This window comes from Episyrphus balteatus, chromosome 1 (genome assembly GCF_945859705.1).
Source record: "Episyrphus balteatus chromosome 1, idEpiBalt1.1, whole genome shotgun sequence".
Classification (NCBI taxonomy): Eukaryota; Metazoa; Arthropoda; class Insecta; order Diptera; family Syrphidae; genus Episyrphus; species Episyrphus balteatus.
In genome coordinates, this window is record NC_079134.1 from 143,791,742 (window position 1) to 143,808,488 (window position 16,747).

General features: G+C 28.0%; 1 protein-coding gene across 4 annotated transcripts in view; it reads right to left on the minus strand.

Moving 5' to 3' along the window:
• Window positions 1–16,747, minus strand: part of LOC129914553 (protein spinster) — a 47,844-nt gene that overhangs the window by 11,475 nt on the left and 19,622 nt on the right. For all 4 annotated transcript variants that reach the window (XM_055993887.1, XM_055993896.1, XM_055993879.1 and 1 more), the window contains one exon: window positions 2,518–2,875. In XM_055993887.1, the coding sequence (XP_055849862.1) occupies window positions 2,518–2,875 (358 nt within the window). The remainder of the gene's footprint in view (window positions 1–2,517; window positions 2,876–16,747) is intronic.

The following is a 16,747-nucleotide window of genomic DNA, read 5'->3' on the forward strand; positions in this document are numbered from 1 at the left end:
ACATCTTTAATATAAAACTTGTTTTATTTCTTTCAATATTTCGCTAAAATAAATTATCAGTTTAGATAAAGCACCCGAATTTTTTTCTTCACAATAATTTTACTTCCTGAATGTAGAATTTAAATTTTTTTTAGCATAACTGTATTTTTAGTCTTCTATCGTTTTGACTCTAAGAAATTAGGAATTGGTTTTTTTAAGGCTGGAAAGAAATACAGTTCAAAGTTAGCAGTTGAAAAAAAATTTATGCTCAGGGGCAGAATGATGTCAAGCTCAAAAGTTCAAATTAATTATGTTTATAAAGTAGGTAGGTACCCTAAAGAATGAAGGAACCAATTGCATCAAAAGGGAAATAAACAAAACTTTAAAAAAAAATGGTGGTTCCTCTTTTGAATGTAATTTTATATCTAAATTTATGAATTTTGTTACCTTTTTAAGTCAATCCGTTCTACATGATTAAAAAAATGTAAGCTAATTTGACAAAAACTTTAAAAATGTAGCAGCATTAATAAAATAATAATATGGCAAGGTATTGTACAGAAATACAAAGTTGGACTCATTTCTAAACTAAGTTAATTTTAGTGAATTGGCTTCGAGTTCATAGCCGCAACTAAAAATATTAACTCAAAATGCCAAGCATATAGAAAAAAAAAATGATTTTTTATCATATAAACAAATTAAATTAACTACGTTTCACTTTTTTTTTTTTATTTTATTAATTTAAATCGTTAATTGAAAGTTAAACGATATTTTTTCGTGTTAATTAAATCATCTTCAATTAGTACACCATTTATTCCAAACCGGTACCTAATAAGGCTTTCAAACAAAACAAATTTTTATTGATTCATTTTGGTGCAGAGATGCCCGCATTTAGCGCAATGCCATCCGAAAAACCGAATGGTTGATGATTCTCTCCTCCTAGCATCATATATGACTAAGCAATTAGGAATATTTATATAAAAATGGCGTGATGCTGCTGACGATGATGACAGTGACCCACAACTTAGAGCTCTTTTATGCCTAAATGATGCCCACATCTAAAGTTCACCATCATCACCATTTATTTAAGTGAATTAAAAATATTCTTAAAATATTCCTAAGCGTGCGAGAGTAAAACAATTTATGTACATACATAAATACCTTCGCCGACTTTGACTTGTAAAATACAATCAATATTGGGATAGTAAACATTTCAATAATTGAATATTATTTTAATTGGTAGACAATTGAAATAAATCAATGCTTTTATTTAGTTGTATTCGTGCGTATGAAGAGTTTCTCAGAAAGAAAACAGATTCTTAAATGCGTAAAAAATGATAAATCAACATCTCACGGTAATTCAATATATTTTACATCAAACATTATTGACTTAATTTAATAAAGAGATGATTTTTTGAAAAATAAAAAATAAACAATTTTCGTGTAAGGTTCAGATAAATCAATTGGAATTTTATAAAATGAGACATGCGTGATAATTTTGATTAAGTTCATGGAAATTGATCTCATTCATATTAAATTATATCTTTAAATACCTTAATAAAAATATGTCACACAAAGAAAATGACAGGTCAAAATAATATAGAATTAATTTACATGATTTCTTATACAGACACGAATAATATTTTTTGTTAACGATCTTAACAATTGCTATGGTACCTATATAATTATTCTCAAATTCAAAATAATTGGGTTTTTTAAGAAAAAGGGAGCATTTTTTTGCCTTAAAAATTGCTCGTTTACTTAATGATTTTATGATTTCTGTGGTAAGCAATGACGTATAGTTACACTTTCAATTCAATCATCATTAACTTCGACAAATTCTAACCGATTTTGACAATGTTTTCGGTTATTTATCGAAAAACCTGTTAAGTATTATTCCTGTTCAGTACTTTTTTGAAGTCAACAACTTATATATTCTTATAAAGCTTAACTTTTAATCATCAAACAAAAATTATCACAGGTCAGTCGCTTTACTTTATAATGATAACCAAAAATATAATATTAATAAAAATATGGCAAAATAATGTTTTATCAATTTTTTTTTTGTATTATCTGTCAGACAAACACAAATAAACACAAAATTTGCAATGATAAGAAATTATACATGTGATGTGAAAATAATATTAATTATTAAAAAGATAAGCTACTAAATTTGTTTGGGTATAGAAAAGCTGTCGAAATCTTATCAATCATTTTGTTTATAGCTCAACTAACTAGCACGAGCCACTTGGACCTAGTTTTGTTTTTGCATTCAAGTTGAGCTATCTGTAGTCGAGATAACTAAGGAGCTTATGAAAATGACCTAGAATTATTAATTACAGTTTGATGAATGATGGGCAGAAAGAAGGTTTTATTCAAGTGATCTTTTGGAATGAAACATTTGAGTCTCAAAAATTTAAGAACATTCCTGTTACACAGATTTGGTATTTGGTATGATTCATGATATTTTGCCAAATAAACTATCGATATTTTATATCTCGTGAATATTTTAACAACAAAAATGCATAAATTTTAACTTACCCCAGACCAGATCCAACTGGAATTGCAAAATAAAACAACACCAACATTTTGGATCTCCATTCATTCACAAACAAATCAGATATCAATGTTGGAGCTATTGTACTGTAGGATGCTTCACCAATCCCCACCAACGCCCTAAACGTGATAAACCAACCGAAATTATTCATAAACGATCCCAGAATAGTCGTTGTACTCCATAGCAGTACACCAATCGCCATTATCCATTTGCGCGAATACCTATCGCCAAGGTATCCAAAGATTGGTGCGCAGATCATGTAGGAAAGGACGAAGGCAGTTTGCAAGAGACCGCCATCATCGTCGCCGATCTTGAAGTCTGATTGTATGTCTGTGAGCACGCCTGTAAGAGATAGAGATTGATTTAAAGGCATGTTATTGTTTACGTTTGAATGGTTTTAAAGTTTTAGAAGATATATTTTGAGAGAATTATCGCATAAATCTTTATGGTTTATTGAACTTAAAGGGTTTGGTTGGCTGGCGTTGTTGTTTAGATCGTGATAAGCAGTGATTACTTTCTGTTTCGAATTAATGGAAAATACATGTACTTGATTTTATTGTTCAAGGATAAATCCTTAATATTTTCAAATAAGGCATTTCTAAAGCCAAACAATTAATTATGTAAAGCTCCCTTAAAAGTTAAATTAGCAATAAAGCGCCAATTTAATGGGACTTCTTTTTTTGTTTTAATTTTTTTTTTGCTTGGTTTAACTTATCTTCAAGAAGAAAGAATAATACATAAATAATTTAATGGGATGCAATTTGAAAAAATCTAATTAAATACAAATGGTGTCAAGTTCAAAAAAAAAAAAAATATTTAAATAACCATAAGTTGCCATTAAAATGTAGATTATTTGGCAAATACGTTGCATGAATTTATTTATTTTATTCGGTTCTAAATTCAAAATAAATTAATTGTTTTTTTTTTTTAATTTAATTGAATTAGATTAAAAAATGGTAAATGTCAGAAGTATGAGCTTATTTTGATATAAATATATGATTGGATGACAGTTGCATTTTAAATGTTAAAAGCATCCAATTTGAATAACTTATCTGTTAATAACGGTGAATTTTGTTTTTTATAAATTGATAGTCTGTATGATGATGATTGAGTGAGTTATTGTGGAAATTGATTTGTTGCGGTGTTTTATTGAGTATAATAGGTATATACTTCTGACTTTTAACCTTTTCGGTACCAGCGTTACTCTCATGTAACATACATATATTTTAAAGTTCGTAAAAAATATTCCATTAAATAATTTTTTAGGTTTCGACGGCTTGATTGAAAGATAATAATGTCTAGTTACTGGATTAGTACACAAAATTTTTATATTTTTTTTCTATCGAAAAAGGGACTGAAATTCACATTTTTGTATATGGTCATAATTTTGCCCAAGGTAAGGTGTCTTTTTTGATCAAAAAGCAGTGTATGATAATATTTATCTTAATTTTTTTCTGTACTTTCGAATTTTTATTAAATTATTAGGGTTCACACATTTCTTCTTTTTGTATACGAAATTTCTAACTGATTTGGGTGTTACTATTTACTATTACAGGTATAAGTACTAAGTACTTCTTAATTTTGCATTTCCTCCAAATATTTGACTGAGAATTTTTTTTTTTGGAGGAGTCGTGGTTCTCCTGAAGTATGAAGTAGGGCTAAAAATGGTTCATATTTCCGCAGAACTTAAAATTGATAGTTTCACTTCATTACCTTTGTGGTGATGTCTTATAAGAAGCCATTTAAGGGGATGGGAAGTGGTTGACTTCTCTACATTAACAACTCTTTTTCGCTTTTTTTTTTTGCGCTGCTTTAACTGGTAGCACGCGGTGTACGAAGAAATGGATGACATTCAAATTTAGTTGAGCTTTTAAGCTTAAGTATATCTAGAGGGTCTTTAATTCGTTACTTAATTTATTAGGGTGTTTTCGCCAAAATTAAGCGATTTTTAACAGCATTTTTAAAAAAATGTTAATTTGATAGTCAGCTACCCAAGTAGCTGGTTATAAAAAAAAATTAATAAAAAGAAACGCAAAACATTTATCAGACTTTATCTTAAGTTCCAGAGTTTGTCAGAGTAAATTTCAGAAGTGAGTTGGTTTAGTGGTTAAGCATTTGATTAGTAATTCAAAAAAGCAGGATCAATCCCAACTGCTGACAGTTTTTTTTTTTTTATATTTTCTTCTTTTCAAAGTTGAACAAAATTTAATTTAACTACGCTTTTTGTTTAAAAACCACTTAAAATCAACATGGTTTTACTTTGATTTTAAAATTATAGTCATCGACTCAAAATCATTCTGAAAAATAGTTAAATCAAAGTTGTTTTCGTAAAAAGTTATGTCATAGAACTACGTTAAAACAGTGGTTTTTATTTTTTTTTTAATAAATAGCTAGTATATGAAAACCTGAATAATGCAATTCTCAAATGCTATTTTCGAATTTCAACCCAAGGATTTTTCATTAGTTTTCAAAAATCATAAACAATAAAATCGAAATGTTTTTTGACCCTTACATTTTTTCCACTATTGTAGCAAAACCATCATTAATTTAATAACAAGTTACAACATTTTATTGCGTGATCACAAAACAATATTAAAGGTTGCGTTCAAAACTATAAATTGATAAAATCCATCGAATACAAATTTTTTCTATTATAATTTCAACAAAGTAGATTCAATTTTCTAGTCTCAATAGTTCAATAAATATTTTGATACAGTTTTTAAAGAATGTGTTTCATGTAGGTACCTTAAAGTTTCATTTATTTAATACTCAAATATTGGTCATCAAAGTGTAAATAAATGTTTCACTTTATCTACTGTTCATACGTGTGAATATGAACCAATAATGTTATTGAGTCAAGAAATTTACCAAGGCATTCTGTGTTGACATTTCATATGGTTGCTCTTGCTCAACCTTTTATACCTAACTTTTTGACTACTTTCAAATAAAAAAACAAACAAAATAATCCAAAAGTAAATAAAAAAGATAAGTTAAATTTTTAAAACTCGAAGTTTATCTAAAAAAAAATGTGTGTCTAATTTAGACAAAAATGCAGTTTGATTCAATAAATATTAACTTGATGATTAAATTGAGAAAATGATCTACATTGATAAAGCACTTGAAACCTTTTGCTTACAAAATGTTTAACACTTCAAATTATTCTGACGTTTATTAGATTGACGCTTTGAAGAACCCTTACTTTAAGTAATGAGCTACACCAAAGTGAAAATATTCATTAATTTCAACTTAAAGTGTAAAATCATGAAGCAGTTTTTGACAGATTTTTTTTAATTAAACAAATAAATGCGATCACCTTATAAACGCATTTTATATAAAAATGGTATTTTTTCTAAATTAGACAGACAACTATATTATTATCTTAAACAAAAAAAAATTAATCATAGTTATTAACACGAATTTCATTTGCACTAAAGATAACAATATTTAATTATTGTAAACGAGAAAGTTAAGCATATTTTATTGCATCTTTAGTTTAATTACCCATAGAAACTATAGTAATAAATTATAATATCAAGTACAAACTATAACTATACCTCAATTTGAATTAAAAAAAAAAGAAAGAAAAAAAAACTTTCCATTATTTATTATTAAACAAAAATTGTTATAAAACCATTTTGTTATTAATACTCTTATGTATGTATCACTTTTCATCTATTTTTTTTTTGTTTTTATTTTTTTCTATCATTTAGTACCTAAGTTTGATCATAAAAAAATATTTACAAAAACATTTATGATAGAAATAATACCTAATCTAAACAAATATGGGCGTAATAAAATCTCTGTTATAATACTAACATTTTTGTGGTAATTATTATGTCTACCAAAGAAAACACATGAACTCACCACATGCGATTCCATATTGAACATTTATAGATATTTTTTTTTATTTTAGTAAAAACCTTGTATGCAATAATTTTTTGATGTGACTGCAAAAAAAAATTATAATTTCATGCAGGTTTCAACTTACGCAGATTATCACCGAAAGACTAACAACACATACAACGTTAAGTTGTTTTTTTGCACTATACCTACTCGTGTGCAAATTCATAAAACATTCAAAACACGCAAAAAAAAGATCCGAGAGGAAAGAAATGTTTATATTTAGTCATGTGAAACAGAAGTTATCAAGTTTTGTTTCTTTTTTTTTCAACTTCTCATTTTTACTTCGAATTTTTTTGCAACATTGAAATGAGAGATTCTGATGATCTTTGCTTACATTTTTTTAACTTGCAAATAATATTTGTAAAAAATATTAACAAAACGGTTGGGTTGAATGTATTTGATTTAAGTTTTTTCTTCTTCTTCTTTGACGCAATTACAATTACGCACAATGATGCGTCACTACATAAATTAGAAAAATGTCTACTTGTGAGCTAATTTTGCACGCTTTTTGCATGTTAATAAATTCTTAAATGTTTTTCAACTCTGTTGATGAATAATGTAAATTAGATACATACAAAAGTTATGGAAACGATTGAACTTTATCGATGGATAGTAGAATTGATCAGTTTAATTAATTTTTGAACTATTTCATTAATTTTAGTTCATTTAAGTAACATTTACCGAAAGATCAAACGAAATATGCTGATTGGCCAGCCTAAAAGCTCTCAGAATTTGGTAAGTTGTTTATCCCAAATCCTTACGGTTTGCAATTAAATGCAGTTCTTGTGAAATTTCGAAAAATCCCTACTTTGCAACAGCATTTTTTTTTACTATTCTTTCACTTCAACATTGCTCAACAATAAGAAATTCTAGTGCAGCAGCTCATAAATAACATACAGTATTTTAATTTTATTTTTATTAGCAAAGAAAAGCCTTATACTAAGTGCATAAGTCCGTATTGAGTAACCTTAAAATTTATCTTAGATCAGTACATTGCTATAATAAGTACATTTCTATAATAAGTACATAAAAGTCTATATTGAGTGCATAAGCTTCTTATTTAAATAGTTAACAATTTTTTTTTAATTTACTGAATTTTTTATAACACAGTAGGTACATAAAAGTGTACTGTATACTCAGCGCACAGTGCAATATTTTAGTCTAAAACCTGGCCAAAAATATTTGGGTACATTTTTCACAACAAATAGGTACCAAATGACTAAAAAGTTATTTAGAAGGAAAATTTTTCATTTTCTTGGTACAGTCAAATCCACAAGTGCTTACCTCCCGATAAGCCGTTTAAAAAAAAAATGATTAAAAAATCAAAAAATGCAGGTAAAGTCCTGTGCTATAACTTTTCTTAAAGCTAATAGTTTATTCTTTATTTTGTTTTTTGACTCAAGTTGTTTCATTAAGTAGTTTTTGAGAAATTAAGTTTTAAAGATGCAATTTAGAAACAAATTTTTTTTTCGTTGATTAGTTGATTCTGTATAAAATTTAGCAATAACATGGACCTTTAGTTATCAATATTTAATGACATGGTAGTTTTAAGTCAAATACTGAAGAATTCATTCTAATTAATAACAAAGTTCCTAAAAAAATAAAAAAAAAAAGACTGAAACATACTTTTTTCCTTGGAAACCCTGTTTTTTTTTATTTGCATTAAAATGTTGTTTGCATTTTTTTTTAACTGAACGCATTATATGTGTCAAAATTTAAGGACGATTGGAACCAAATAGACCAAGTTATGAGTATTTTAATACTTCGCTTACGAATGTTTTATTCCAGAGTTCAAAACTTTAAATCGTTCTCCCCACAACTAACATTTATAAAGCCTCATAACTTCAAAACTACTGCACTGATTCTCTTGAAATTTGAAATACTCTTTCTGTACATATTTTTAAAGGTATCCCTATCGAAATTTTCTCATTAATATAATACATTCAATGGATTTTTATAAAAATCTATTAGTAAGGGCCGCTTTTGAGGAGTTTTTTTTTTTCAAAGGACCCTTATTTCCGGGGGGACAAACTCGGGCATACTCTTGAAATGCAATATTGTTCTACATAATTAGCAGTTTAATAATATATAGCTAAGACCATGTTGCGGCTTGTTGCGCTATTTTAAAAACACTAATTTTTACAAAAAAAAAAAACAAAGAAAAAAGTGCAAATTTTTTAATTGTGTACTTTGTTCATGTTTTAATCTAATAGATATTTATAAACGTTTAAATTTTTTAAATTTATTTGAATTTTATAAAAAGCAAACACATAGGTATACTAAACATTTTTTGAAAAAATATTTGTTTTTGTACCTTTTTTTTACATTTTACAACATTATTTTAAAGTAACTAATTTTTCACCTCCAGAATCATTTGGATCATCTCCAAATGCGTACTTTATAACAAATTTTACTTCAATTGTTACTCTCTCTTATTCTCATCTTGAAGTGGGTGTGTGATATACAAAAAAAGGCATTAAAAGAGGTCAAATTAAATCGATAAAGTGAGTCAAAATATAAACACAGTCATGCGGGATCAAATTTAGTAAAGTTGAAACAAAATTGGCACTCAGCCCATAGGTTAGTCATAAATTGCAGTAAAAGTGTACATTTGCAACCCATTTTTATAGGTTGTTTCGGTTTTGTTCACAACTCAATTTTCAAAAAAAAACAAGAAAAACTTACTTTCACCTCACATAATTGACATACATAAAATAAAGTAACCAGAAGCACATATTAGTGTCGACCCTGTCACCTAAACACTATCTTGTTAAACGTGTGCAGAATTTATTTAATTTATTTACCTAAAAATCTTCATTTTTAAGCAAATAAACATACAAAAAATTGATAAATGCTTTCCGCACAAACAAGGTGAAAGCTTTAAAACAATGCTGAGGCTGATTATATACGAGACATAGGTATTTAAAAAAAAATATAATTTTGTTGCCAAAGTTATAAAACTTGATTTCAAAAAAATCAACAACAAAAAAAAAAAAGTAAACAAAAGAGACTGCACAAATTGCAAATTGTATAGACCTCACTCACTAACACAAATCTCAACCTTCAGCTGAAGTTCCGCAGCACACCACATCGTCCACAAGTTAACATACAAAATTGCAAAATTAAAAAGAAACAAAAATAAAAAAAAAAATAAAAAAAACAAAAATTTTGCGGCCAGTGTATTTATTTTTGCAAAAAAAAAAATTCACATCCGAAATACCAAAAAGATCTTCTGTTGGTATGAGTTTTTTTTTTTTTCATTTATAGACCTAACTTGTTGTTAGTGGGATTTCTTCTTCAATACCAAGTTATCTTTTAGTTGCTTAGGAAGCTTTTATCTTATTTGGCATGATGAGATACCACCAGACCGTAGCTTGAAATTTTTTTCAAAGGTGTTTAATTAAGATTGAAATTGTTCCAATGTTTACAATGAAGGAATAATGAAAACGAAACATTTTTAAATCAAAGTTGTTTCAACTTTGAAAAAAGCATCAATTTAAATTTTTAAAAAATTTGCCAGCACTATGGGAATCGATCCTACAACTCCTGGATTACAAGGCGAATAGTATACCAACGAACATCACTTTTGAAAATTAGTCCAACAAAAATTTAAAATTTCTTACGTTGGTTGTTTCAATTTCAAATTAAATATGTTTTATGTTAGTTTTTTCCTTCCGCACAGAATGGGAACTAGGTCCCTCACTCCCTCAGTAAACTTAGTTTCCGTGGACTGAAATCCCTTCAAAAATTCTTGCTTGCCTGTTTATAAAAAGTCTAACTTCTTTATTTGAAATAAGTGTAGGTATGCTTAGCAATATTAATTGAAAAAATATTAAGCATATTTAATAGGCCCCTTAACGAAAAGTAAGCTACAGTGTCTGACACGCTTTATTTGTAATTTTTTTTTGAAAATGTTTGATTTTTTTGTACTTAAAGTTATTTTTTATATTAAATACCGCTTGGCATCTACTTAAAAATATGTTAAAGCAATTTTAAAAATAAATTTTATGTTCTTTTACATTTTTTATGAAATTTCTTAAGAACTGTTAAAAAAAACACACCTATTGATTTAGTATTAAAAATGCTTAAGTAAATAATAGCTGTGTTTATTTTCTTCGTGATCCAGATCAGATCACTGTATTTGTTTGCGAAACAATAACAAAACAGAATCCTGCTTTTGTTGTAAAGCTAATAAAAACATTCTTAGGAAACTACTTCTTTAATGAATTAGAAGAACTATCTTAACTCTCAGGCAATAGCCTACTGAACTTTGTCAAGTCCTCCAAATGGCTCGAACAACCATAGCATTCATAGGTTAACACTTTTTTTTTCATGAAGTTACAATACTTCAGGGTATCACAAGGGATCTACATTGATCTAAGTGTGACGGTAACAATATCAACTGTCAGCCCACATAACCTAACCTAACCTAATAAAAACAATGATCTGATCTGGATCACGAGGAAAATAAAACACACCTAATGTACGCCTCAGTGGCCTTCTCAAATTAAATTTTGGAGATTGATAACAAAAAACTTCATGTAAATATGCATTCTTTGCTACAAATTAAGCTAACCCCTCTTAATGAAATTGCAAATATTTTTCAACATAATTATTGAGTGAAAAACTGATAGTTATGAAGTTAGTACACGTATTGCAATAATAAAGAGTGTTTTGGAAAAACTTTGGAAAAACAATTTTTTTTAAAACTATTAAGCTTATCTTTCTTCTTCAATTTTCAACCGATTTAAATTTTTGTTCTTATTCTAGATCTCGGCCTTTCCCAACAAAGTTTCGGTTAAAAATCCAGACTTCATAAATCAACAATTTCAAAAATTATTTATAAAAAAAAAAAAAAATAAAAGCAACTTTATTACTTAACCCTCTGTAGGCACACCTCTTTTTTGTGACGTGATAGGCAGACGGGTGCGAATTTGGCTTCTACTTTTTCATGTCGCCAGAACTTTTTTATGTCTCATATTTTATAGAGAAAACTTATATGAAATTGATGTAGAATTTTCCGAGGAATTCGAATATTGTTTTCACAATTAAAAAAAAATGTATTTACACCATTATAAAGAGACTTTTTTGCACCCACTTTTTTTGAAAAATAGTAATTTTTTCATTTTTGTCGTGCCAAATTCGCACCCTTGTGCCGACAGAGGGTTGAGTTAAATTTTTAATTTAGTGGACATTTTAAAATAATTTAAACATCTATTTTTTTGCTATGTCAGTTTGCATTTGTATTTGCGTAAACAGACATTAGGTCTGTTTGTTTTTTTTTTTTTTTTGTTTTTTTTTGTTTTTATTATGCAGTATACATATTTAATACATTTTGTTTTTCTACCAATTAGATTTTGTTAAGCGTTCACATCAATCAGTAACAGATATAAATATAAATTTTAACGCGTGTACATGGAGTACACACAGCATTTTTGTTTTCAGCACCAAAACTCTTACCAAAAATTGAGCTTAAACAAAACACACAATGTTTGGGCGCCAGTTACACGGAGAAAAAAAAAGGGGGCCCTTAAAATAAGATGATGCCCATTTTAAATCCCACCACCTTAAAACAATACGATTTCCGCTCAAAATAAGTGGAATCCATTTAAATTTAAGGTGCACTTCATTTGAATTTTAATGTGAATTTTCATCTTAAAAAAATAGCGCCAGATTTTTTGCTTAATAAAAATGTTTCCGCATAAAAATAATATTATTTGCCGCTTAAATTAAGTGGATATCTTTTAAATGTGCAAATTCCAGAAATTAAGATGATTTTTCCTCTTAATTTAAGACAAAGGTCATCTTGGCACAAAGCCATGAAGATATCCGCTTAATTTAATGTGGAATCCGCTTGTTTTTAAGTGATCTTTTTTTCGTGCAGTGTTATTTAAAAAACAAAATCTTTTTTTCTCACATTTATATGTCAAGTGACATTTCTTTCCAATTGTTCTCTGTCGGTTTCCAAAAACGTTCAGTGTGTACTTTAAAAGCTGAATAGTAAAATTTTGCAAATGTCACTCTAAGAAATTCTAAGCGATTCAATTGTTGTCTAGGATATCTTTATTAGCTTGATTAACCGTTTAGAAATATATATATTTCCTTTTGACCATGCAAGAAAATGTTTCATACAGTATCAAATCATCAATAAAAATGTAAACAAAAAAAGCGGTTTTTCAAACTTCTTTAAACTTTCCCCCATACCACGTGCCTGTTCTCCATCTATATAAACACAAGTACCTATCTATATGAGCGTTTGCGTTTGGCCATCTGATTCACTCACTGACTGTGGAATTTATCGTACGATTATTTTTAGCCAATCAGATTTTGTTGCTACAAAAGTGACGTAACGTTAAAAATATATGTACCTATACAAAATTTGCCAACGTGCAATGTATGTTTTGTGCAGCTGAAAATGATTTTTTTTTTCTGTTGAAGGTAGTTTTTGTTGTTGTTTTAGCCTTTTTACTCTTGCTACTTGCTACTAAACTCCAAAACCAGACTCATCGATTGAACGGCAAGAGTTTCTACCAGATACAATTTATACAACATGTGGAAAAGGGGGTAAATAATAATGTTGTTAGTATGGTGAACATGAAGGTGAGTTGGCGGTAGTGGCAAATAATGATGGTGGTGGTGGTGAATTTGTAGGTGACACTATCTCGCTAGACTTAATAAAAAAACTTCACACATAACCAGTTATTAATGCCGGGCCCGGTCGGTTATTGTCTCTTGACGTTTTAAGCAGGTTAAAAGAATGTGAAAGCAAAGCAAAGACTGGCGATAAAGTAGATGCTTAAAAGAGAAAACGGAATGTTCACACAAATGTTTCATTGAACTAGAGAGACGCCCGCTGAATGCTGCCGTCATCACCGGTTACTAGCGTCGCTATAGATATCGTTGCCACCAATGCACCGCACCGGGCGCGTCGGTGGGGTAACATATTTGCCAAATGCAACAAATTCTTGGCGCAAAGTATATATTCAACTGAAATTAAATTCAGGAATTTAAATGAAGAAATATTTCATTTTATTTTATGGTCTGGTGATATTGTTGCAAGTTTAAAATTTATTTAAAAAATTACAAATGACATATTTACTGAAAAAAATGTCAAAAAGATTGACAGCTTGGTAATTTAATTGATGACCAACTGACAGTTGTAGCGAAGTTGATAATTTATTTCATAAGAAAAATGACAATAGAATAAAGAATAGATAAATTATGTTTGCATTGTTTATTCAAACAATAGAACAGAAATGGCGCCCAACAAAAAACCAACATTTTTTTTAACTTTTCTCTTTTTTTTTCAAATTTAAAATTTGCATTATTTTCTGCAACGATTTTTTTGTGATAAACATTTTTGTAATTAACAAAACAATATGAATACATATTTTTCTATTAATAGCAAGAGCAACAGTAAACGCCACACCCACTTTGTGAAAATAGAAAACTGATTTTTGTTTGCTAGTAGATGAGTTGTATATGAGAGTCGCGCGACTGAAATGAATTTAAATAGATTTTTGTTGGGATTTTAGTGAATGGTATGCGCGGGAAATATAGTATTTTAAGATGACATTTTATAATATTATGGCCTAGATAATGCCTATATGCAGTGTACAAGTTTTCTGTATAGCTGAATGGAGTACTTTTTTTTTTTTATTTTTCATTGAGTGCTCTAGATAATTCTTCACAAGTGGGCGGGTATTGGGTTTAAATGATTTAACATGTTTTTAAGAGACTCTGGCTTTTGTGTGTGTTAACAAGTGCAGTAGGTAGGTAAACACAAACTTAACTGTTGCTACCAGGAATAAGGGCATAGTGAAAATTGAATTTTATATAAAAGAATATACACTTAGGTTAAATTATCGAGTAATGATACTGTTTTATATTTATAAAAGTCTAACATAGAATAAAAGTCATATCTACTCAAGAACTAAAGTAGGTGTTATTATAAAACAATTTTTAAACTAATGATTCTATTTTTAAAAGTTCTAAGCACTTAATTATAACAGAGTAATAAATTTCTCCAGTTCAAGGACATTTTTGAGAGCAATACAAGCAGACACAATGGCTCTTATGCAAAAAGAATGAACTTAAGCTCCATCTTCAAGAAAATGTACTGAAAAATGAGATAAGAGCTTAAGCTTATTTTTATTGCATAACACCCAATGCATTATAAATTGCTGTAAAAAATCTTTTTTTTTAAATGCATTTGTTTTCAATTTAAAATTTAAAAAAAATATTTATTGCATCTGAAAAAAATTTGCATTAAAAATAAAATTTACATCGCAACTGAAATAATATTTGCTAAAAAAAAAATATTCACTGCATCTGAAAATATTTTGCATTTGCATTGAAAACAAAATTTTTATTGCAAAAAAAATATTTTGCATTAAAAAACATTTTATTGCAAATAAAAAAATGTCTGCATTGAAAAAAATGTGTGCATTTAATAATTTTTTTTTAATATTCGTCGAATTTTTCAAAATTTCAACTACACTGGTCTGCAAAATGTATCCTTTTTTTTCTCCTTCAAATAATTTTTTTTGAAATTATGAAGGATTTGACTTTCCTGAATCTAAATCTGGTTACAGAAAAATTCTAGCACGTACCATTTTTTTTTTAAATGATGTTTTAAAAATATAACTACTCATATTTTTAGAAAATAACCCTTTTAGATTCGGTTGACCTTGTACAATAATAAAACTATTATTCATATTAAGCTCAAATTTGGAGGACTTATTTCTCATAACATGATCTGTCATATGACACCAAATTTACATATCGCTGGCTGAGAATTATAAGGGTGTATTTCATACAAAATACAAAAAATGAGTTTTATACACCAAAATTTTCGTAATTTCAGCAGCTTTCAGATAAAATTAAAAAAAAAATTTGAAAAAAATTAATGGCGACGGTACAGGTAAAAAAGACATACAACTTTCATGATTTCAAATAAATGTATTTATATAATAAGGTTCTAAGGTTATTCAAATTGCAACATAGAACCCTTTTACTGATTTTTTTCAAACAAAAAAATGCATTGATTTAAGTTACATAGAACTTTTTTACGCAAATTTTTCAAAATGAAATCTTATGGAAATGATCTTTTTTTTTAACTAACGTAAAAATAAAAGATCTTTTGATGTTTCGCTGGTATTGAACATTAGGGGTGGAGTCGCTAACTTGATAGTCAATAATTGACAGTCAAAAACGACGATTTTGCTCCATAATTCGTCGTTTTTGACTATCAACTATCAAGTTAGCGGATTTCACTCCAGGGCATTTGCTAAACAGCAAAGAATTTTTGTATCTCGTTCTGTACTCTTTAAACCAAAATATGTACTATTCAACCTTAACTTTTGCAATAATTCATTCGGATTACCTAACCCAGATATTCTTACATTATAATTAAATTTGAGTAATATTTTTCGTGTGCCAAGAATTGGAAGTGATTTTTTGAAAACTTCTTTTTCATAATCGAGGTTGGGAATTTCATAGTTCTTATTAATAAACCAAAAGTTAAAGAAACACTAAGATTCCTTAACTCAAAACAAAAGAAGTCAAAACTCAAAAAGTACCTAAAAAGTACCTTCGGACAAACCTAAAGCCGATGGCAAGATATACTAGGATAAAGAAACTGCAAACGAGATTCAGCTTTCACCTTAGTACCCAAAAAAAAAAAGGGTCAAGATTTTGCTCTACTAACCGAAGTGAACTCTTCGTTATTCATCATTACAATTATATATTAGTTTATTTCTATTAATAGTTTCATCGAATAAAATTTTTTTTTTAACTTGAAGCAAATTTACTTACGTTATACTATACCTACATGGAGACAAATAAAGCACTTAGAATCAAGATTATACTCCTCTAAAATCCAATCCTCTTAAATTAATAAGATTTCTAATAAAAATATGTAAAATTTCTTTAAATGCAACAACATGATTTGTGGTATTTTTTTCTGTTATTTAAAATAGAATTTGACTGTTTTGTGCAAAACTTGAATAAATCAAAGCCTATTTCACGATGAAGTCACTTTTTTTCATATAAAATCCATTTATTACATGTAAACTCTTTATAACAAACTTTTTCATAAAAAGGTTCTGTCATTTTTCAAAAATGCTCATAGAATCCTTTTTTGTGATGAAATTAATGTTTTTTTTCATGGTTTTATGATTTGTTTAGGGTCTTTTATAAGATTGCATCAATACTTTACTGCTATGAAACTATTTTATCCAAAAACCAGCCTTAAAAAATTTTGAGATCGATTTTCTCAAAACTAAGGTGAATTGACATACAACCCTATAA